The sequence below is a fragment of the Panthera onca genome, chromosome E1 (genome assembly GCF_046562875.1).
Source record: "Panthera onca isolate mPanOnc1 chromosome E1, mPanOnc1 haplotype 2, whole genome shotgun sequence".
Classification (NCBI taxonomy): domain Eukaryota; kingdom Metazoa; phylum Chordata; class Mammalia; order Carnivora; family Felidae; genus Panthera; species Panthera onca.
In genome coordinates, this window is record NC_138352.1 from 51,603,216 (window position 1) to 51,627,721 (window position 24,506).

A 24,506-nucleotide genomic window follows, 5' to 3' on the forward strand; every position below is an offset into this window, starting at 1 on the left:
AGAAGCGGAAACAGGCTCCAGGCTCCGAGCCATCAGCCCAGAGCCTGACGCGGGGCTCCAACTCACGGACCGCGAGATCGTGACCTGGCTGAAGTCGGATGCTTAACCGACTGCGCCACCCAGGCGCCCCCTTTTTTTTTTTTTTTCATTTTTTTAAATGTTTATTTATTTTTGACACAGAGAGGGAGAGACAGAGTGCAAATGGGGAGGGGCAGAGAGAGACACACACACACACACACACACACACATACACACACACACACACACACACACACACAGAATCAGAAGCAGGCTCCAGGCTCTGAGCTGTCAGCACAGAGCCCGACATGGGGCTCGAACCCACGAACTGTGAGATCATGACCTGAGCCGACGTCGGACACTTAACCAACTGAGCCACCCAGGCGCCCCATCATTGCTATTTTTAATTCTAACAGCCATGTGGTGTTCCACAAAAGAAATGGTAGCTCACTTTTAACTTTTTCATTGAATTAAAAGATGTTTTAAATTCAGTCCTTTAAAAAACCGTGAAAACTGAACTCTGATAGTGAAAGCAGAATCCTTACCACCTTACTAAATTGGTATGGAGTGCCAAATTTCTGAAATTTTCTTGGACTACCAGTTTATCCCCATCTCTGGTGATCTTTTCAGTAATGGGAAAGTTTTAGTCCTGTGAAAAATGACACATCAGAACAGTTAAGTTACAGATTATTTTATGAGAACTTAGAGCATGAGATGATAGAGACCTTTATGTAAAGATAAGGATTTAGTATTTATAAGACAGTATTTTGACATAAGGGAGAATTGGAGGATATCTCTTCAATAAAAAATTTTAAATATTAACATTCAGGCATGTTAGCTGCCTGTTTAGCACAGATAACAGTCTTGTCACTGTTAGCAGACTGAACTCTTGATGAAGGGATGGTGTTTTATTTATCTTAGTTGTATTAGCCTTTACAGGTTGACTGACAGTTGATAGGTCAAAGCAACTACTTACTGAATTTAATTGCTGATTCTCCTTTGTGTATTTCATGAACTTCTTGGGTCCTCTGTTCTTCAGATAGAAGGCTAGAACACCTAACTGATAAAACATTTTTTCTTTCTTTGTTTTTCTTTTCAAATGTAGTGCATCAAGAGAAAATCCAGCCATGCAGGAAAAAAAAAGGTCAAGCATTTGGCAGTTGTAAGTATCTAAAAACACATAAAGATATCAGAGGGCACTTTGAAACAAGAAGATTACAGTCAGAATTTTTTTAAGTGTGATTTTATGTCTTCTTTCTTTTTAAAATTTGGAGTATATGGCTAAACTGTACTTCTTCTTTTTAATATGTAGCATGCCAGCTCGGTAAGGCTATTCTTGAGGACAAAACATATGCTATCGTAAGCTGCATCATGTTGGTTGTGCATTTGGTGGAATCTTCTGCTAAATTAAATAAAAACTATTGGAAATTATTCATAGAGTTGATAATTACCTGGATCCTCAGTGAATAAGTTAACGTGGATTCGCTGGTTCTGTGATTGTATGGAACTTGACAAAGTAAAGCTTAGAAATTTAGTGTCTGTAGGTTTGAGAAGTGTGTATATTTGTGTGTTTTGGACTTGAATTATGTTCCTGCCAGAAGTACTGTGCATTTACTATGCTTAAAACATCCATTTTTTGGTGAATCTGCTATTTATTGGAAGTGTTCATTCTTTTCAGTGGATGTGAAGGTAGATCTATGATTTGAGCTTAATAGAAATATGTATAAGATGTTAAAATGGCAATATGTGTTCCAGTGCTTTCTTACTATTTTTAGAATTGGCAAACTAAGCTTCTGTTCAAATCTTGCAGCCATAACCTTGCTATTTAACCACTACTCACCGAGTAGGAGCTAGGAACCATCTTACTTTATTTCTTTATTACAGGAAGTTCCCTGTACTTAAGACTTTCTTCCTTTCATTATGTGAATTGCTAATTGAAGAACAAGGGTCTGCCATTTTAAGCAATAGTTTCTCTCTCTTTACTGAATGTGTGAGTTTGGCTGTGAGTGAGTTAATTGCTAAGTAGTATATGACTACAAAAATCTTTCTGCCAGTTTCTAACTCATTGCCTTGTAAAAGCATTCTAACTTGTGGAAAGTTATGGACTGTTTCTCACAGTGCATATAATAAGGCTCTTACTGTCTCTCACTCACTCACTCTCTCTCACTCTCACTTTTTTCTTTAGTTTCAGCCGACTTTTTAGCTCCTCAAGTAATACCGCTAAGAAACCTGAACCACCTGTTAATTTGAAGTACAATGCACCCACCTCTCATGTTACTCCTTCCGTCAAGAAAAGAAGCAGCACCTTATCTCAGCTCCCTGGGGATAAGTCCAAAGCCTTTGATTTCCTTAGCGAAGAGTAAGTATTTTCCAGACTTGTGCTTATGCTCTAAAAATAAGTTAACAGTTAAGATATTCTTGCAGCTTATCAGGTCAGCTATAAGGTTCACAATAAGTCTATAAAGAAACCATTTTTGTATTGTGGCTGCGTACCTTTAAGTAAATTACTTGTAGTCAATATCTTTTATGAAAATTGCATGTCAGGGCTTTCATAAACAGAGAATTGCTTTAAAATGTCTCCTTGGTGCTGGTATAACAACACTGACAAATATCAGTGGAGTTAAAGGCCTATATGAGCCTATATCCTGGATGTTTGAACATTTCCTTTGGTGTCACAAGTAGCTGAATTTCTCTCCTGACTCTACTACTCCTTAGGTCCATGACCTTGGACAAGCTAACCTCTCCGAGCCCCAGTGTCCCTGCCTGTAAAATGAGTATGATAACCTGGCTCAGGGACACTAGGGTTAAATTATATAGTGCTTTATATATAAAGTGTCTGGCACACAGACTGGTTAACTACCACCTACACAGCAAATCACCTCACAAAAATTTAAATAGCCCAAAGAAAGACCAATTATTTTCAGGATAGTTTTCTTTGATATTTTACTCCATCGTTCACAAGCTTATCCAGTCACTTTGCACTTTTGTCTTCGGAAACAAATTGATGGGGCCCAGAAACGAGCCTTTTATTATCTTCCTAAGACCATATTGATTTATTGATCTTCAGTCACTTCTAGTACATTCCCAGGCATTAGAAAATTCTCAGTAAATGTTTGTTGAATGAACAAAAAAGGGAGGAACTAAAGATATTTAAGAATTTTTCCCTTTCATATGGCCAAAATCTGAAACCTGATAGAAATCTGACAGCTGATGTTTAAACATAATAAAACAGACTGCTTGCTAATCTGTTAAAGCTTGAACGCTGTACCCTCCGCAAAACTTTAAACAGACCAGCTTTAGGATAATACTTCTTAAGGCAAAAGTCTGAAGTAAACTCTTCTGAAATTATGTAATTTTTTGGTTGTTATTTTTGCTCTCTTAGTGGGAAGGGGGAGAGACGCTGTTGTTATTATATCCCCTTAATTAAAAAGGGATATCTCTTTTCCTTTTAGAACTGAAGCTAGTTTAGCCTCACGCAGAGAACAGAAGAGAGAACAGTATCGCCAGGTAAAGGCACACGTCCAGAAGGAAGATGGTAGAGTGCAGGCTTTTGGCTGGAGTCTGCCTCAAAAGTACAAACAGGTAACATGTGAACACGGTAAGAGCCTCTAGTGGAAATGCAGGGGGAGAGGAGTGTCCCTGGGCACGAAGCAATTGACATACAGGTCTCAAAACCTGCTCATTTCAAGTTCATTGATTTGGCACGCATTTAGAGAAGGGTTCAGGGTAGTGGTTCTCAGGCTGTTTTCTGGAGCCCCAGAGCCCAAAAGAAGCGCCTGAGTCGGTGAGGAGGGAGAGGGTCAACAGGAGGTTTCTCAAGTGTGTGGGACTTGAGGTAGCCTGCTGGTTTGTTTCTTGTGTTTTTGTTTTGTTTTGTTTTTAGTGAAGTATGGTCGACATATAGCATTATATTAGTTTCAGGTACACAACATAATAATTTGATATTTTTGTATATTTTGCAATGACCACCACAATAAGTCTAGTTAATAGTTAACATCCATCACTGAACGTGGTTTCAGATTTTTTTTCTTGCAGTGAGAACTTTAAAGATTCCTCTCTTAGCAACTTTAAATGTGCAATACAGTATTATTAATTACAGTTGTCGTGCTGTACATTACATCCCCATGACTTATTTTATAACTGGGAGTTTGCACTTTCTGACCGCCTTTACGAACCACTTCACCTACTTCTCACCCTGCCTCTAGCAGCCACCGGTTTATTCTCTGTATTTGAGCTTTGTATGTTTGTTTAAGATTCCACATATGAGTGAGATCATATGGTATTTGTCTTTCTCTGTCTGAATTTATTTCACTTACCATAATGCCCTTAAGTTCCATCCATGTTGTCACGAATGGCAAGATACCATTATGGCTGGATAATATTCCATTGTATTTGTATATCGTATTTCCTTTCTATGTTCTTTCATCGATGGACACTTAGGTTGTTTCCATGTCTTGGCTGCTGTAAATAATGCTGCAGTGAACATAGAGATCCATATATCTTTTCAAGTTAATGTTTTTGTTTTCTCCAGATAAATACCCAGAAGTGGAATTGCTGCATTGTATGGTAGTTCTATTTTTAATTTTTTTTGTAAGTAATCTTTGTGCCCAACGCAGGGCTTAAACTCACGACCCCGAGATCAAGAGTCACATACTCTACTGGCTGAGCCAGCCAGGCACCCCTATTGTTAATTTTTTGAGGAACCTCCATCCTATTTTCCATGGTGGCTACACCAATTTACATTCCCACCTACAAAGGCACAAGGGTTCCCCTTTCTCCACATCCTTGCCAACACTTGTTATTTCTTGTCTTTTTGATAATAGCAATTGTGGTGTGAAGTGATATCTCACTGTGGTTTTGATTTGCATTTCCCTGGTGATTAATGATGCTGAGCATCTTTTCATGTACCTGTTAGCTGTCTGTATGTCTTCTTTGGAAAAATGTTTATTCAGATCATCTGCCCATTTTTTAATCCAATTTGGGCGGGGAGCTATTGAGTTTAATGAGTATCCTGCCCTATTTCAGTATTTGAAGATTTCATTTTTTAAAAAAACACATCTATTTTTTAGAAGTTTTAAGAAACCATTGTCATGGAGCCTTTCAGACTATTGATGTAAAACTCAGTTCACTTCTACAGGAACTTGTCTTCTTCCATATTTCCTCCGCTCAAAGACTCAGCACATGTGTACACATGCACACACATACATGCTCCTGAACGCACATACGCACGAACATGTTCATGAATTAGTGTATCTCTTATGAGCTCCCATAGTATCTTGTTTATTGTTTCTAATTGCCACTTGATGACTTTCTGCTTATTTTTCAAATAAGAATAACAAAATTAACTTGAACTTGATTTCAAAGAATAAATATGTACTACCAGGGCTTGCTCATGGCTCAGTGGTTCTGTGAATTCACTTTTGATGAGGCTTACCAATGTGTCTTTTTCTCTCCTCTTCCTAATTATTAGGTAACCAATGGCCAAGGGGAAAATAAGATGAAAAATCTACCTGTGCCTGTCTATCTCAGACCCCTAGATGAAAAAGATACATCCATGAAGGTAGATTAATTTTGGAGTTAAAGAAAATATTTCTTAAGCTCTGGGTGGATTTTTTCCCCCTAAAACCAAGAAAATTTAAATTCTACTTCTGTGAGTGACGTTATTATTTCTTTTGTAGTTTTAAACTGGGATACTTTGAATATTAAAGACCTGTATTCATGGGGCTCCTGTCTGATTCAGTTAGTAGAGCATGAGATTCTTTTTTTTTTTTTTTTTAATTTTTTTTTTTCAACGTTTTTTTTTTTTTTTTTTTTATTTTTGCGACAGAGAGAGACAGAGCATGAACGGGGGAGGGGCAGAGAGAGAGGGAGACACAGAATCTGAAACAGGCTCCAGGCTCCGAGCCATCAGCCCAGAGCCCGACGCGGGGCTCGAACTCACGGACCGCGAGATCGTGACCTGGCTGAAGTCGGACGCTTAACCGACTGCGCCACCCAGGCGCCCCGAGCATGAGATTCTTAATCTCAGGGTATTGAGTTCAAGCCCCATGTTGGGGAGTACCCAGTGGGAGTAAACCCCACTTAAAAGGAACAAAAGAAAGAAAGAAAGAAAGAAAGAAAGAAAGAAAGAAAGAGAAAGAAAAAGAAAGGGGAGGGAGGGAGGGAGGAAGGAAGGAAAGAAAGAAGGGAAAGAGGAAAGGAAAGGAAAAGGAAAGGGAAAGGAAAGGAAGAAAGAAAGAAACAAGAAGACCTCTATTCCTAATCATTAGATTGTTAAAGACATGTGAAATATTCTCAACATTTTTAGAGACAAAATAGATGTAATACCTTTTCTTCTTCTTCTTAAACCCAAAAAGCTGTGGTGTGCTGTTGGAGTCAACTTATCAGGTGGGAAGACCAGAGACGGTGGTTCTGTTGTTGGAGCAAGTGTCTTTTACAAAGATGTTGCTGGTTTGGATACAGAAGGCAGTAAACAGCGAAGTGCATCACAGAGTAGTTTAGACAAGTTAGACCAGGAACTTAAGGTAAGCGTGTGCACTGACATCTGACCTCTTCGTTTTTGCTCTTTGGTCCAAAACTGTTTTCTGGACCAGCTTCTAATTGGGATTATTACGCCTTTGCTTATTCCTTGTGCTCTTTTCTAGAGCATATTTTACATACAATAAGCTATATATACACTTGAAAATGGTACAGTTCAAAGAGTTTTGACAAATGTATGCACCCATTTAGAAGCCATCACAGTCAAGAACTAGAACATTTTTATCACTGCTATTTTCTAGTCTACTAATTAATATTGAAAGGTGGTTATATTTTTAATCTTTCAAATAATCTGCAAACTCAAAATAGCATTGGCCTTTACTATAATAGCACTGACCTATGAAGTATACATACGTATTATTTTAAACATTCTTTTTTTTTTTTTTTTTACTTTGTATACATAGGAACAACAGAAGGAGTTAAAAAATCAAGAAGAATTATCCAGTCTAGTCTGGATCTGTACCAGCACTCATTCAGCTACAAAAGTAATCATTATTGATGCTATTCAACCAGGCAACATCCTAGACAGTTTTACTGTGTGTAACTCTCATGTTCTCTGTATAGCCAGTGTACCAGGTAAGGGTAAGCCACACCCTTTTCTCCCTACCATCTGCATCTTTGTATTGGCAGGAACTGACTTATTTACTGGAGATATGGTCATGCACCACTCTCATGGAGTTTATGTTCTAGTTGGGGAAGACCAAAACTAAACTGGAAACAATGACTAAACAAGATATTTTCAATACTATGAAGAAAGTGAAACACGGTAATATGAGAAGATGATTGGTGGGCAGAGAGTAAGAGCCTGTTTAGATTGATTGATAAGAGAAGGCTTTCTAAAGTTCTGTATTGAATATTATGTGATGTTTAACCATTGGTTTAAACATGAAACAGGTTGGTGATATGTCTGCACAATGGAATATTACTCAGTCATAAAAAGGAATGAAATTCTGATATGTACTACAACATAGATTAATTTTGGAAACATGCCAAGCAAAATATAACCCAGACACAAAAGGACAAATGTTGTATGATTCCATTTATATAAGGGATCTAGACTAGGCAGATCACAAAGACAGAGATGGAGTAGAACTTACCAGGGCTGGACCAGGAGGGGCTCGGGGAATAGGGAGGTACTGTGTAATGGGTACTGATTTTCTGGGTGGGTGATGGAAGAGGTTTAGACATAGATAGTTGTGGTGCTTGCATAACATTGTGAATGTAATTAATGCCACTGAACTGAACCCTTAAGAACATTAAATTATCAAGTTTTATGTTATATATGTATATCTTACTCCAATAAAATATTTTAATGTCTATATAAAAACAGCTTTCTAAATAACACTGAAGGGATTTATCTTTATATGGCAAATGCTTAGTTATTAAATGTATCACTAATATCCTAAGACACTGTATACACCTAGGGTGATCAGTTTTTTTTTTTTTAATGCTTATTTTTGAGAGAGGGAGTAAGAGTGGTTTAGGGGCAGAGAGAGAAGAGGGAGAGAATCTCAAGCAGGCTCTGCACTCAGAGTCCTGACAAGGATCTCAATCTCACAAACTGTGAGATCATGACCTTAGCCGAAATCAAAAGCCAGATGCTTAACTGACTAAGCCTCCCAGACACCCTAGGATGATCAGTTTTTAATAGTATGGGAAGTCCATATTTTATTTTATCATTTTTGTTTATTTTAAAGTTTATTTATTTGGAGGGAGGGAGGGAGGGAGAGAGAGAGAGAAAGAGAGAGAGAGAGAGAGAGAGAGAGAGAGAACAAGAACCAGTGGGTGAGGGGCAGAGAGACCGAGACAGAGAGCCCAAGGCAGGGCTGGACCCTCAAAATGTGAGATCATGACCTGAGCCGAAGTTGGACGCTTAACTGACTGAGCCACTGTGGCACCATGGAAGTCTTTCTTTTGTTTTGTTTTATTTTGTTTTGTTTCGTTTCGTTTCGTTTTTTTCATTTCAATTTCTTTATTTTATTTTATTTTATTTTATTTTATTTTATTTTATTTTATTTTATTTTATTTTATTTTATTTTATTTTTTATTTAAATGTTTATTTTTGAGAGTACGCACATAAGCAGGGGAGGAGCAGAGAGAGAGGGAGAGAGAATCCCAAACAGGGTGTGCACTGGCAGCAGCGAGTATGATGAGGGGCCCAAACTCACAAACCATGAGATCATGACCTGAGCCGACACCAAGAGTCGGACGCTTAACCGACTGGGCCACCCAGGCACCCCCAGAAGTCCAGATTTTAAATAGTAATCTTGATAATTAAAAAATTGTTCTTGCTGATTTGTCAGATAATAGATTTCCTTGTTTTAAACCTCATTAGGTGGCTGCTGAGGAGCTCCTTAAGAACAGAAGTGTCACTTTGTGACATTTTCATGTTTACTTGTGCTTGCAGGAATAGAAATAACAATTTTTTAAGCTACTTTCTCATTTTGTGATGGTTAGTTTAAATAAAATTTAAAGTTACCCTCCTGGCAGTGTATTCGAGTAGCTGTTTGTCTCCCCTCCATAACCTCATTTCAAACCTATAGTTGCCTAAATGGAGAAAATGCTACTTACAGGGGTTTACTTAGCTATTAGAAAAAGGTTTATCTCATTTTTCAGGAGCCAGAGAAACAGACTACCCTGCAGGAGAGGAGCTTTCAGAATCTGGACAGGTAGACAAAGCGTCTCTGTGTGGCAGTGTGACCAGCAACAGCTCAGCAGAAACAGACAGCCTGTTGGGGGGCATCACCGTAGTTGGTTGTTCTACAGAAGGTGTGACAGCAGCCGCCACTTCCCCTAGTACCAACGGTGCTTCTCCAGTGATGGAAAAACCACCAGGTATCTCTCTCCTCCTTACATGTCTTCAGTGTCTGGAGTCTGAGCCTGTCTCACGTGCCTCATTATGGACTCATACTTAATGTAGATCTTGAAGTGACGAGGATGAAAGAGCTTGAAAGAAGACACTGTGATGACTGTTAAGGATTCTAGTGTCTCATGATACAGTGTGGAGGAGGACGGGGTCAGTGGAGTGGAATTCTACAGGGGTGTTTTGTGCGGGGAAACTATTGGGAGGAAAGCTCAAATTCCGAATGGCTAGCATGTGTTATTTATTTTGTAGAAAAGGAAGCAGAAAATACTGAGGTTGATGAGAACGTTCCAACAGCAGAAGAAGCTACGGAGGCTACAGAAGGCAATGCAGGGACAGCTGAAGACACCGCGGACGCCTCCCAGCCCGGCGTCTACACAGAGCATGTCTTCACGGACCCTCTGGGGGTTCAAATCCCAGAGGACCTCTCGCCTGTGTATCAGTCAAGGTATATGGATGGGTCGGCAACTCAGGAAACCAGATAAGTGTTTATGTAAAAAGAACCAGAATCCTCTCAAGCAACCACGGGATTCCCGCTAATGGGATTGTGGCAGACTGCGGTGTCATTATGTATTCCCAGTGTGTCTGTGTCTCCACTTATCCTTCCACTGCATTCGCTCTGGATTTCCACTCCCTCCTTGCCCCACTTCAATGTGGTCTCTATTCTAACAACTTAAAAAAAAAAGTCTTACCTGGTCAAAATCTTCCTGGCCATTTTCTCCTCTCATACGATTTCTTTTTTCATTTCCATTCAAACTGTGATTGTGCCATTTTCCTTCCAGCCCTCCTCTTACTTCAACCCTAGTTATCTACAAAATTGGCAGTTTAGATTTCCCATGTGGGCTTGGATGACTTTTGTAAAGTTTGTTTTCTGGCAAACAGCTCTTCCTTTTTATTTTTTTATTTTTTTTAATGTTTATTTATTATTGGGAGACAGAGAGACAGAGCATACGCATGAGAGGGGCAGAGAGAGGAGGAGATACAGAATCCAAAGCAGGCTCCAGGCTTTGAGCTGTTAGCACAGAGCCCGACTCAGGGCTTGAACTCACGAACCGCAAGATCGTGACCTGAGCCAAAGTCGGATGCTTAATCAACTGAGCCATCCAGGCGCCCCAAACAGCTCTTCCTTTAAAGTGTTTGATAATACCGGCCCATTTAGTGAATTCTTTAATTTTATTTTTTGCCTTCTCTAGGTCTTTATAGAAAGCTGATGGGGATACATTTAAATTTGATTCTTTTTACAATTTAATAGTCTTCCTCTTAGTTTATAGAACAGTCAAGGGCCTATTAACATTTGTTAATTTAAGAATAAACTCATCTTTTTAGAATTAGCAGGTATGTTTTGGATTTGATAGCTCAGTTATCTTTTACTGACAATCCAAAAGAAAGAAGGTCTTGGGAGAGAATGCAGGCATGTTTTAACTTAATACTTTATTTTAGAAAATTCTTTATACTCATTCTCCTTTGTGTGTGTATATGATTTTTAAACAAACCATCCTTTCCTCTCCTTCCCCCCCACCCAAGAAAAAACTTATAAAATGAAAAAGTAACCATAAAGGAGAGCCATAATTATAGTCTGGATATTAACTGCTATATTTCATTGCTGTGTCTTAACTCCTTTTTGTGCACCTTGGTCCTCTCTAGTATGTTAATGTTACTTCTGGTATAACTATTGAAATACTTATTATAAGCACTTAAATTTGGCTTTTCTGGAAGTCTAGTGTTTGATTTTATTTTTTCCAAGTGTTAAACTAAAATATAGAAGTGTTCAGTCCCTGGAAACTAGCTAAGCTTACTGCAATCTTTTGCCTTTCCCCACCTTTCCCAGTAATGACTCAGATGCGTATAAAGATCAGATGTCAGTATTGCCAAATGAACAAGACCTGGTAAGAGAAGAAGCCCAGAAAATGAGTAGCCTTTTACCAACTATGTGGCTTGGAGCTCAGAACGGCTGGTAGGTGCTGGCTCTTTTAATATTGAAGTATCTTTAGTTTTTGACTCTTGCTTTTGGAATCAGAAGATAAGTAAGTAAAATGTGGTACGTCGGCGTACAACGAAATATGCAGAGAACTCAAGTACATGCAGATTTTGCGATGATGTTCCAGCTACCTCATAAACTGGACTTGCGCTGCGTATGAATGGTAAATCATGTAGTTCTTTGTCATAGAATGTTCTCTTTATATAATTCTCTTGGAGGAAGAGGTAAATAAAACTTTAAAATCTGGGTGATCCAGAAATAGAAGATCCTGGACAGCACAGAGACAGAATTATTGATGCACAGAAGGTTTATATAGCTAGAGTGTATTCAAGAAATACCAGTGATTAAACGAATCTTTTTGGCTGGGGGAAGGGCCAGTTCCAAACATAACCACTTGGTAGAGTTACTACGAAAACCAGGACAGATCCCTGTCTCAAAGCCTAGGAGATAACTAACATTACATAGCTTATTCACATTCTAGTGCTGTGCGGAGATTCAGAAAATTGTGCTTGCCTGCAGGTCAAGCAAGGTCACTAGTGCGTCTTTTCCATAGAGGTCTAATACTACAAGATGGAGGGACAGCAAACTTTTCTATGAAGGATCAGATAAGAAATACGTTAGGCTTTGTGGCCATATAATCTCTGTAGCAACTTCTCAACTCCACTGTGGTGGCACAGAAACAGCCATGGCCGTGACCGTGCATAAGTAGATGAGTGTGGCTGTGTTTCAGTTACACTTCACGGACACTGAAGGTTGAGTTTCACATGTCTCAGATGTCATAAAATACTCTTTTGATTTTTTTTTTCCCCAACTGTTTAAAATGTAAAGACCATTTTTATCTTGCACACTGTACTGAGGCAGATGAAGGGCTAGATTTGGCCTGCGGGGCATAGCTTGCCACTCTCTGATGTAATAAACCAGACTGTTATCAGACAGTTATAGTTCCGTGTGGTAGAAAAGTAAGGTAATTTTTTAAAAAGGAGGTTAGCCAAGGATCCTGAAGTATGTTGTAACCTGAAACTAACCAATCATGTGTTATTCTAGTTCTGGCTTTTCATTCTTCTGTGTTTCTGTTTGCTCAAGCAGCTGATTTCTCTGCATTAGACTCTTGCTGTTTGTTATTTCCTAAGATTTTTGTGGTAATTCTTCTTTCCTCCTAAAGGGACTTTGTGGTCATTGTGAGATGTAAGCAGCGACTTGATGTTCTCTGTGCCTTACCAGTCTTGATTTTGCTCTTGCAGTCTGTATGTGCACTCTTCTGTAGCCCAGTGGAGAGGATGCCTCCATTCCATTAAACTTAAAGATTCAATTCTCAGTATTGTGTAAGTTTTATTTTAGAAATTCTTCCTTGTACAAATATGTATTTTGATATAAACTATCTTTTAAGACTATTAAAGCTGACATGTGCTTCACGATTAAGTCAGTATCCAGATTTTTTTTTAAACCCTCTTCATGGAGTCAGAGAAGACGAATGAGATTCAGACTCTTACTAGAAAGTAAAATAGTCCTTTTTTTTTTTTTTTAATGTTTATTCATTTTTGAAAGAGAGAGACGGAGCACAATCGGGGTGGGGCAGAGAGAGAGGCAGACACAGAATCTGAAGCAGGGTCCAGGCTCTGAGCTGTCAGCACAGAGCCTGACGTGGGGTTCAAACTCACAAACTGCGAGATCATGACCTGAGCCAAAGTCAGATGCTCAACCAACTGAGCCACCCAGGTGCCCCGAAAGTAAAATAGTTCTTAAGTAGAGCTTTAAGTGAAACTTGCCAGGTTGATTCCTCACCATAGTGTGAGCTCTTTAGTACTCTGGAACCTATTTATGTTTGTTTTAGGATACTTTTTATACTTTGTACTTTGTGAATATGTTGATTGGGGCACTGATTCACTAGCCTGTTTCCATATGTTGACTATCAAAAACTCCAAAGTCCACTCAAGGAGTCTGTCTCTGGTCTGTGGACCTTTTGCAGTGAGAAAAGCTTGGGCCAGAAAGTAAAACCACTGAGTCACCACACAGGCTGTTTATTTAGTTCAGCTGACATTTTCATAGCAAGACTTTCTCAATCTGTTGGTCTCGGGGTTGTGAGTTTGAGCCCCACGTTGGGTGTAGAAATTACTTAAAAATAGAAAAGAGTGTATTATTTGGGTTCTGGTGTAAGCTCCTTGTCTATCATGGGTTGGCCCTCTGAGAGCCTCTGAACTACTAGCTCAGTAGCATGTGGCACCTCCCACATTCCCACACGGAGCGCTCTGAAACCCCGTTTCCTGTTCGCAGACATGTGAAAGGGATTGTGTTAGTGGCCCTGGCTGACGGCACCCTCGCAATCTTTCACAGAGGAGCTGGTGAGTTGTTACGAATATAGAGTGTGCACTAATCTGTTGCTTTGCAAAAGCATTTTCTAGCAGATTAGCTCTGTTTTAAAGAAATGATACTTAATAGGAGAAAGAGTAAGGGTTTAAACTGAGTGCTAACAGTGTATGACTTTAGTAGATATGTGCGTGCATATAGTTTATCGTTTCAAGGTGCTCTTGCATAATGTGATATGGAGGTACCTGTTTCTCGTTAGTATACTTAATTAGGAGAAGTTTAGGGAGAGGAAATGCTTTCTCTTTTTCAATATTTTAAAAACTAATTTACGACCACTTAGATTTGGAAAGTTTTTAAGTTTTTAATTGGATATGGTGTAATCATTTTCATGTCATGTTATTTATATCCTTCCTCTTTTTACAACCAGTATATCTGTCATCAGCAGACAGGGGCTGGTGGAGGTCCAGAAACCTGCCTTAAGTTAAAGAAAATAGGGAATTGAGCCTGCGATACTTCCTGACTCCTTGGTACATGTATCAGCCAAAATGATCATTCATTTTCTAGGTAGAAATTAGATTGCTAGAGCAGGAGAATATTCTATAAACATAGATACACTGAATTCAGATTTTAGCAGGGCTTTTCCCAAAGTCTCCTATCCTTCTGGGCTTGGGAAAATGTGGGGTAGGTGATGTTTGGGTGTCTTTGTAACCGGTCCCTAGAGATTGCTGGTTAATGACTCCGTATCGTCAGAGAGTGAGGGCGCTCAGTTTTACGTTGCTCCGACCCTTGTAGACTTTGTGTGAGCTTAATCCTCACAGCAACTTCTGAGGAGGGTCCTGTTGTCATCCTCACAGGTGAGGAAAGTGGAGGCACAGAGGCTTTTATTCACACCACAGTCAGCTAATAAGTACAAAAGCTTAGAAAAAATGCAGTAGTAAATGTTTTGGCAAGCTGAATCCAAAATTATAGTAAGAAAACAGACAAAATACATGTAATATGTTTACATATAAAGTTCTGCATTGGGGTTCAGAAGAGTAAAAAGGGGGGCAACATGTCTGAAGAATGAAAAGTACCTAACGGTTGACCACAAACTCAGTATGAGTTACTAAACATCTTTTTATTTTTTAAGTTTATTTATTCATTTTGGGAGAGAGAGCACAAGTGGGGGGATGGGCAGAGAGAGGGAGGGAGGGAGAGAATTCCAAGCAGCCTCCAAGCTGCCAATGCAGAGCCCGATGTGGGGCTCGAACTCAAAAACCGTGAGATCAGGACCTGAGTTGAAACCAAGAGTTGGACACTTAACTGACTGAGCCACCCGGATGCCCCTGAGTTACTGAACATATTAAGCCTCGTAGAAATCCATGTGCAGGACAGGGCTGGTGATAATCCTGCCCCACTCTGGTAGACAAACAACATGTTAAAGGAACACGGACAAGGCAGAGTTAGGATGAAGGGTCTGTAAATTGGGATGTGTACAGAGCACATGGCAAGAATGATTAATTTTGAGAGGAGAAAACATAGGGCAGTAACAAAAAAGTGGGACTGGATTATTCTATTTCCATTGGGCAAAACTACAGACTAATGGGTGATTATATACAAGGAGGCAGACTTGAGCTAGTCAGGCATGGGGAATATTTTTTCCGACAATTCATAGCTTTTGCAAAATGCAACAGCTGCTTTGTGAGGCAGTATGTTTTCTTTCACTGAAATAGTTCAAGCAAGGTCTACAAAGCAAGCTTACAGTGGTTGATTCCCATTTGTATTTCTGTCATCACTAAAATGACTATGTGCATAATTCCTAAAGTGTTAGCAACAAGTTGTCCTTAACATCTACCCAAGAAACATCAAAATGCAAGTGAGTGAGAGAGATATTATCCAAAGAATTATACTAATTCTTAGTGGAATAATATGGAATAATAATTATTCCATTCTAATTCTGAAACTATTATTATAAGCAGATAACTTATTGCTGATTTATCCCATCACTGCTGTTGTTAGTGTGGAGATCCAGGCACCAGGTGGCTCACAGGACCAGATGACCTGTGACATCTCTTTCCCAACTTTGCAGTAGACAGAATGAGAGTCTGTCTCTGCAAAGAAAAGATAAAGTGACTACATGGTATTTTGCGGTGCTTCATCAATAAATGTATCAATTCACGCAAATAGAATGTTTCTTGTGTTAAAATTGAGGAAAAGGTGATGTGCATTAACTAATAATCCATTTCTTGTTTTAAAGATGGGCAGTGGGATTTGTCAAACTACCACCTGTTGGACCTTGGACGGCCTCACCATTCTATTCGGTGCATGACTGTGGTCCATGACAAAGTCTGGTGTGGCTATAGGAACAAAATCTATGTGGTTCAGCCAAAGGCTATGAAAATAGAGGTAAGTGAACCCATGCACGCTTCCAGTACTTACTGAATTCGTATTTTCTGAAGACGCTAAGACTCTAATTATTTTTAGATTCTTCAGAAACTGTTTTCTGAGTCTGTGTGTTTTAGGACACTTGAGTGATGATATTGGACGACACCTTAGCTTTCTGTGTTACTTCATCTCTCTTGCCACTTACGACTGTGGTGGGAAGTGGTTTGTTTTGTTTTTTTAGGAAGGAGGATGCACGCATGAATTTTTTTAATTTTTATTTTTTAATTTTAATTTTTTTTAATGTTTCTATTTATTTTTGAGAGAGAGAGAGAGACAGAGCATGAGCAGGGGAGGGACAGAGAGAGGGGGAGACACGGAATCCAAAGTGGGCTCCAGGCTCTGAGCTGTCATCACAGAGGCCGACGCAGGGCTTGAACCCACAAACCATGAGATCACGACCTGAGCCGAAGTTGGCCGCTCAGCCGACTGAGCCACCCAGGCGCCCCCACACATGAATGTTTAAATGTGTGTCTGAATATCTATGAATACATATGTGTATGATTTGGACACAGGGTTCTTGATAGGTTTAATTTTGTGTGGGTTGTTTGGGACGAGGCTTCTCCAGGCTCCGCCGCCCCACATGTATGCAGGCAGACCCCTCTCTATGTGTCCTAGACTGAGAAATAAGATTGCAGTGGGAATTTGTTGTGAAAATAAAAACCTCTCAGCATTGCTTTCTTACAAGTTTGGCCACAATACGTAAATTCATTCTAATAATTTTTAAAAAAGGAAAACAGCAGGAAAATTTTAAGGTCAAAGTCCTTATTCCTTTGTTCCCAATCCGACTCTGTTCCCTGGAAGTCCCAAAGTTAATCACTTGGTGGGTTTCTTTACCCCCAAATCCGTTTCCTCCATGCAGGTATACACACGCACAGGCAGCATTGTAGGTTCCTTTTTGTTTAATTATAAACAGGCTCTTACTTCATGCTTTGCTTTACGACGATACAAAATCCTGAGATCAAATTCAGCCTTTTTGTTGGACTTGTTACAGAGTCCGGATATGCCAGTATTCCTTTCGCAAGTTGATCCCTACACAGTGCTGAAATCTAGCACCCGTTGTTTGTTCTTTGTTTTGTTTTGTAGTCTGGAGTAAGAAAAGTGTGTATGTAAGAGTAATCATATTTATTTAGTAAATGCTATTTAGGCTCCTCTTTTAAAATATTCAGTCTGTCAAATTGTTGTGTAAATTAGCTCAGTTTTTATTTTATTTTATTTTATTTTATTTTTTATTTTTTTTTTTTTTTAATTTTTTTTTTTCAACGTTTTTTATTTATTTTTGGGACAGAGAGAGACAGAGCATGAACGGGGGAGGGGCAGAGAGAGAGGGAGACACAGAATCGGAAACAGGCTCCAGGCTCCGAGCCATCAGCCCAGAGCCTGACGCGGGGCTCGAACTCACGGACCGCGAGATCGTGACCTGGCTGAAGTCGGACGCTTAACCGACTGCGCCACCCAGGCGCCCCTTAGCTCAGTTTTTAAACACGAACTCTTACATAATCAAAGTAACATTGTGATTGAACAATCTTTCCTAGAAATCATTTGACGCGCACCCCAGGAAGGAGAGCCAGGTGCGGCAGCTTGCGTGGGTGGGGGACGGAGTGTGGGTCTCCATTCGTTTGGATTCCACGCTCCGTCTCTATCATGCACATACTTATCAACACCTACAGGATGTGGACATTGAGCCTTATGTAAGCAAAATGTTAGGTAAGCTTCCAAAGCATTCTATCTTTATCGGTTGGAGAAAATGTTTTATTTTTAAATGGTCTCAGATGCTAGGTAGAGCCAATGAATAAGTTGCCTCAGGACTAGTGAGCCATTATCACTGGACATGCCAGGCAGATGCCCCATGTGCTTCGTGGTCCTTGACAGAAACTTGGGATCATTTTTGACTCCCTTCTGTTCCCCACACCTAATCCATCACTGGGAGCTGGTCAAGTCTGCCTCCAAAAATACCTTAAATCAGTTACTTCTTTATCTCTACCATCACATCCCTGTAGGCCAGGCTGTCTTCCTTACCCCCCTGGATATCCATGAACCTCCTAACCGGTCTCTGTGTTTCCACTCCAGTCTGTTCTCTGCGTAGTAACCAATGTGCAAAGACCACCATGACATACTTATGTAATGCCAGCCACTTCTAGAATATTCCTGCCTTTAGGTGAGGTGACGTTTTGTGACACCACCACGAAGAACTGGTCCCATGGCTTGGACCACTCTCAAGCTCACCAAGTTCTTGCCCATTTCAGGTCCCCCACATGTGCTATTATACTGTGCCTGAGAAGTTCTTTTTGGCCCCTTTTTACTTGGCTTTCAGGTCATAGCATATATGTCACATCCAGGACAGACCTTTCCTGATCTTCTAATTTGATTTAAGGTCCTCTTCCTACTTTTTCTTCATGGGATTATCATTATTGTGGTTGCACCAATACTATTTACTATTTGATTCTTGTTCATTGTCTCTCTCCCCCAAAGACCATAAGCCCATGAAAGGCAGGGACCATCGCTGGCTTGTTCCCTGCTGTAGCCTAATTTAGCACTCTGTGATGGTTAGGAATGTCATAAACACAAGCCAGTTTCAGGGTATACTATGACTATAGGTTAAAGATCTCTAGCTTAGACTGAATGGTCGTTAAGGCTCCTTGTAACTTCTAACGCTCTGTGATCATGTTCTCGGTTCCTATAAGTAGATCCTGTGAGTGACTAAATGCTATTTGTCTTCAATGTATTATTACCTATTTATGAGTTACTCTTTCAAGTCTCAGAAAATAAGATCAGTCGTAGAAATTCCCTTCAAATGAAAAAGTACATCCCATCTCCCTACATTATGTGTCTGTGGTACCTAAAATTTCTAAACTGCTGCAGAATCGAAGTATGTAAACAAGGAAAGAATACACGTTTTGACTAAGATTGTTTTTATCTCTGCAAGGAAATTTAAGGCAAAGCAGAACTCTTACAGCTTATAAAAACAAAGGACATTTGATTTTCCAATCTAGCAAACTCTGTTTTTGTTGAGTTCTTTGTTTTATTAATTTTTTTTTAAAGTTTATTTTTACTTATTCTGAGAAAGAGATATTGAGCAGGGGGAGGGGCAGAGAGAAAGGGAGACAGAATCCCAAGCAGGCTCTGCACTGTCAGCACAGAGCCCAATGTGGGGCTCAAACTCACGAACTGTTAGATGTGACCCGAGCTGAAGTCAAGAGTTGGTTGCTTAACCGACTGAGCCACCCAGGTGTCCCACTGTGTTTTGTTTTATTTTGGGTTTGGTTTCGTTTGGAGTTTGGATTTTGCAGCTTCCTAATTAAATCTTGTGTCCTACCTCCTGATCAACAGAATTTTCTTTCTGGATGGTAATTTGATGTCAGCCACTTTTCGAATTTTCTTTTTTCATTAGCTGTGAATTATCAGACAGGTGTTGTAAAGCCCATTGAAAATGTGCTTTGATGTGCACCTTCAGGAAACATCCAACCAGCTCTGGTCGACATTCCCGTCTCTTGTGTTAATCCAGCCATTCTGTGAGGGGCTTGGAACCTAAAACATCATTTGCTCTAGTTTCTCAATAAAAATTTTCCCCCCTGCTCTACAGGTACTGGAAAACTGGGCTTCTCGTTTGTGAGGATCACAGCTCTTATGGTGTCTTGCAATCGTTTGTGGGTGGGGACAGGAAATGGTGTCATTATCTCCATCCCATTGACAGAAAGTAAGTATATTTTTAGCTGAATGCCACAGTACAGACAGAAGAGTTGCAGGAGGTAGTTGTGCCCAGAATTCAGGCAGAAGGAATGGTTTTGGCATTGGCAAATCTGTGGTAATTCAGAAAATCAAGCCAGTGACAAAGACCTAACTATTGTCCTTTCATTACTTATACAAAACTTATAAACTGTAGCGAGTACCAGTGTCCCTGCATCAGGACCAACATTTGTAACTAAACACGTTGCATTGCAAGAAGCTCCTTTTCTCAATTCAGGAATCCCAGTCCTATTTCCTCCTTTAGAAGAAGGTTCGAGTCCGGAGTCCGGCTTTCTTCCAGTGTTAATACATCAATATCCGGAACCAGTGCCTAGAATCATTCTGGTGTTTCATCTCTCCAGCTGTTACTTTACTTCTACTCGGTTTATTTGAGGTTTAGAAAATGTTGTGGGAAGTTTCTAAGGTCAGCAAGCAAGCACTTATGCTGGAGACAAGCCTTCTCTCCTGTATGTGTAAATGGTGTGAACAAAATGTACATTGTATGTTTTTTAGATTATGTTTCATTATTGTTACTTTTGTGAACAAAGTATACATTGTATGTTTTTCATATTATGTTCCATTACATTGATTATTCATCCAGTGAGCATTTTTGTGTTACAGAATTCATGGGCAGGGAATGTTTTGAAAACAAGTGCCCTAAGTCCATACACAAACATCCCAGAATTTCCCTACCTTTCTTCAGGGGGCAGACAGGAGGTGTGGAAGGTGGTTTATCTGGAGCTTTTGAAGAACCTTAATTCTTTTTTGTTTTCTTTTTCTTTTTTGTTTCTTTTTACTTATTTTGAGAGAGAGAGAGATAGAGAGCAAGAGGGGGAGGGGCAGAGAGAGAGGGAGACAGAATCCCAAGCAAGCTCTGCACCATCCGCACAGAATGCAAGATCATGACCTGAGCTGAAGAGTCGGCCGCTTAACCGACTGGGCCATACACGTGCCTCTGAAGAATCTAAATTCTTAATCCCAGCAGTCTTTTCTGTAATTACTTATAAATCTACATGAGTTCATTTCAGTTCTTTGTAAAAGAGAGTTCCATTTTAGCAAAGCCATTTGAACAAGATTTCTTCTTCTTTGTTTTAAATGTGTATTTAGTTTTAGTTTTGAGAGAGAGAGTGAGCAGGGGAGGGGCAGAGAGGGGGTGGGGAACAGAGCATCTGAAGCAGGCTCTATGCTGACAGCAGCAAGCCCAATGCAGGGCTTGAACCCACGAACCATGAGATCGTGACCTGAGCTGTCAAAGTTGGACGTTCAATCGGCTGAGCCACCCAGGTGCTGCTTGAACAGGATTTCTTAAAGGAAAAGGGGAAATAATAGCATTTAGAAGGTGCTCTCTGTTAAGTTCTTCTTCTTTGAAATTGCTTTATAATTAAGAAAAGCAAAATCCCAGTAAATCAAATTGTCCTTTTTGAGCAGAGATATTCTACAGAGGCTTTGGTAAGAACTTTTCGTGTTGGTATTATACCAAGCTGGACTTTGTTAGTGTAGTCAGGAGCTTAGAGTGCCAAGCTGGCAGCTGGAAGAGAAGCCGCGAGAGTGGAGGCTCATGGTGGTGTTGTCCCCTGCCGTGCGCCTCTCCATGTCCCTTTCCTCCTCTCTCACTGTAGCCGTAATCCTCCACCAGGGACGCTTACTGGGGCTGAGGGGTAAGTGCAGATCCTGAACCCAGCTCTTCTTCCTGGCTTCTGATGGCCACTGGGAGGCTGTCCTCTGGCTCTAGATGCCCTCTTGAATGTTCTTAAATGCCATCCACTCGCAGTCACTGCATCGCAGCAGGTGTCCTGTCCGTTTTGTTTTTTAATATTTGTTACACGGCCACCAAACTACTGCTCAGCAGCTTAGTGTATTTATCATCTTTTGTTGCAGCTGAACTTTCTTTCGGACTTTGTTTTCCTTCCAGTAAAAACACGAAACATCTCTTAAAACTGTCATTAATCTCCATTGTTTACTCTTGTTACCAGCCATGTTTCTTTCATTCACTTACTGGCCCATGGAATGGGGATGTTTTGTGAGTCTGGTTGTTCTAAAATAATGCAGCAAACCATCAGTCTGGTATAAAGAAAAGCCACCTTATTGTCGTGGCTGGATCCTTTAAACACAGCTTTTTACCACCCACCACCCACCTCCCAAGAGAGATATTCTTACCACAGGGGAGAAAAATCAGAAGGTAGACTATGAAATTTTTATTGAAAAATGTACAAATTTACTTTAAACTGTGTAACTGGTTAGTCTTCTAAAATGGGGATTAAAAAAACAACAACAACATAAAATAGACATTCCTAAGATTCAAATCTGGTTTTTTTTTAAATGTTGCCTTTTTTTTTTTTAATTAATAGATATGTTTAAAAAGTAAGCTTAGTTATTGCTAGACTGGCAAAATCCCCTACTCCATTTACTGAGGTACTTAAAAATAACTAGCATGCTATATTATCTTTTTTTTCCCAGCTTTGTCTTGAGTTGGCATTGCTGCCCTTGTTTTTATCTCAACTGGCTGTAGCTTTTAGATAATATCATAAGGATTAACCAGTAACATCCTGCATCATCACTGTTTCCTAGGGGGAAATATTTGGTATTTGGTTTTTCTGTTGCAGCAAATAAAACCTCAGGAGCACCAGGAAATCGTCCTGGAAGTGTAATCCGCGTATATGGTGATGAAAACAGCGATAAAGTGACTCCGGGGACATTCATACCCTATTGTTCAATGGCACATGCCCAGCTTTGCTTCCACGGGCACCGGGACGCAGTGAAATTCTTTGTGGCAGTCCCAGGTGGGTTAGATTATTCTGTCAAGAAGTTGCATGTAATTATTTCTATCCCTTGGTCCACTACCTAGCCTAATGCTAAGTACTGGTATTACAGATAATTCCAATATATTATATGAAAAGTTCTATAATTGGAGGTTTTTTATAATGGATAAAGCACTATAGGGATATTTGAATGAAATTGCTTTGGAATCTCTCCTCTCTCCCCCAAGACGAACTTGTTGATTTTTATGTAAGAGACTTGCTTGCTTTTGAAAAGCAGTGGTACTATTTTGTCACCGCAGGGTACCAGAAATGGTCGTGGCCTAATAAAGGAGATGGCTAGAAGGAAGCCCCTGTCATCAGAATTGTGTACAGGAAGGGATGGAGAACACACTCCGGTGCCTGTAGCACTATTGTGGCAAAGAGCAGCAGGCTAGGGGTCCCTGCCTTGCTGCTCACGTAGTTCTCTTGAGCAGGTCACTTAACCTCTGCGCCTGGTCCTCATTTCCTTTTTTTTTTAATTTTTTTTTTTTTAACGTTTATTTATTATTGAGAGACAGACATGGAGAGTGAGCAGGGGAGGGGAAGAGAGAGGGGGAGACACAGAATCTGAAGCAGGCTCCAGGCTCTGAGCTGTTAGCACAGAGTCCAACGTGGGGCTCCAACTCACGAACTGTGAGATCATGACCTGGGCCGAAGTCCGTCGCTTAACCGACTGAGCCACCCAGGCGCCCCCTTTTTTAAGAATTTTTTTAATGTTTATTTCTTTCTGAGAGAGAGAGAAAGACAAAGCACAAGCAGGGGATGGGCAGAGAAAGAGGGAGACACAGAATCTGAAGCAGGCTCCAGGCTCTGAGCTGTCAGCACAGAGTCCAACGTGGGGCTCGAACTCACAAACAAGGAGATCATGACCTGGGCCGAAATCGGACCTTCAACCAACTGAGCCCCCCAGGTGCTCCTCTGGTCCTCATTTCCTAAGTGGATGTGACTGATCTCTGCTCTGCTCACCTCACTTGTGGTGAAAATTAATGAAAGTGCTCTAGAACTATAAAGCACCATGTAGGTGAGAGGCGTAGTGGTGATATCCGGTGACAAATGTTCTGCCCACTGACGATACTAAACTGATGTGACTGACCACCTGCAAGTAGGACCCATGCCTGGAAGTTTTCCCCCTAGGGTTTCTGTCCCATTTCATGCTCAAAGATTCGACCTTACAACTTAAACTTTAGAGTAAATGGCACATGTACTAGTAATTTATTTGCCTAATCTAAATTACAAATAAGATGTATTTTTCTTAAATATGAGAGGAAAACCATGGATTTGAAATACATTTAAATATTAATTATGAATATCCAAACTCCTAGCACTTAAGTTGAAGACCTTTTCCAGTGTCTTACACAAATGCACATGTACCTTTTCTGGAGCCCCTCAGATCAAACGATGTAGATTGTAATACTCTGAAGCAGCCAGCTAAGGCCTGCCTGGCCATACACAGGTCTCATAATGGATTTGGATCCATTCCTGCTTTGGCGCAAAATGGCTCTACTTAGATTTTCAAATTGGGTTCTTATGACTCTTATAGGTGTTTTCTGATCACGTAGAGGCTTCTGGCATTCCCAATACTTTGGTTGTATCATAATATATTTACCTTTTTATTCAACTTTCTGAAAATATTCAGAGAAAATGAGCCTTCCCCCACCCCAGTCCGTGGTAAGTAATAGTCACTTCTTTTCTGGCACAAATAGGTCAAGTCATCAGTCCACAAAGTGGCAGTGGTGGCACAGATCTAACAGGTGACAGAGCAGGGCCATCTGCACAGGAGCCTGGCAGCCAGACGTCCTTGAAGTCTATGCTCGTCATCAGTGGAGGAGAGGGCTACATTGACTTCCGAATGGGTAAGTCG

The 24,506-nt window shown here is 40.2% G+C and overlaps 1 protein-coding gene across 4 annotated transcripts in view; it reads left to right on the top strand.

Annotated features, from left to right (window-relative positions):
• SPAG9 (sperm associated antigen 9) overlaps positions 1-24,506 on the top strand; it is a 132,666-nt gene that overhangs the window by 102,649 nt on the left and 5,511 nt on the right. For 2 of the 4 annotated variants that reach the window (XM_078437317.2, XM_078437319.2), the window contains 17 exons: positions 1,124-1,180; positions 2,204-2,377; positions 3,471-3,600; positions 5,489-5,578; positions 6,375-6,542; positions 6,960-7,131; positions 9,172-9,390; positions 9,671-9,866; positions 11,247-11,372; positions 12,638-12,718; positions 13,668-13,735; positions 15,937-16,085; positions 17,657-17,828; positions 19,705-19,818; positions 21,467-21,505; positions 22,451-22,627; positions 24,349-24,498. In XM_078437317.2, coding sequence (XP_078293443.1) covers positions 1,124-1,180; positions 2,204-2,377; positions 3,471-3,600; positions 5,489-5,578; positions 6,375-6,542; positions 6,960-7,131; positions 9,172-9,390; positions 9,671-9,866; positions 11,247-11,372; positions 12,638-12,718; positions 13,668-13,735; positions 15,937-16,085; positions 17,657-17,828; positions 19,705-19,818; positions 21,467-21,505; positions 22,451-22,627; positions 24,349-24,498 — 2,282 coding nt within the window. The remainder of the gene's footprint in view (positions 1-1,123; positions 1,181-2,203; positions 2,378-3,470; positions 3,601-5,488; positions 5,579-6,374; positions 6,543-6,959; positions 7,132-9,171; positions 9,391-9,670; positions 9,867-11,246; positions 11,373-12,637; positions 12,719-13,667; positions 13,736-15,936; positions 16,086-17,656; positions 17,829-19,704; positions 19,819-21,466; positions 21,506-22,450; positions 22,628-24,348; positions 24,499-24,506) is intronic. The other 2 variants (XM_078437318.2, XM_078437320.2) reach the window with 1 other exon arrangement.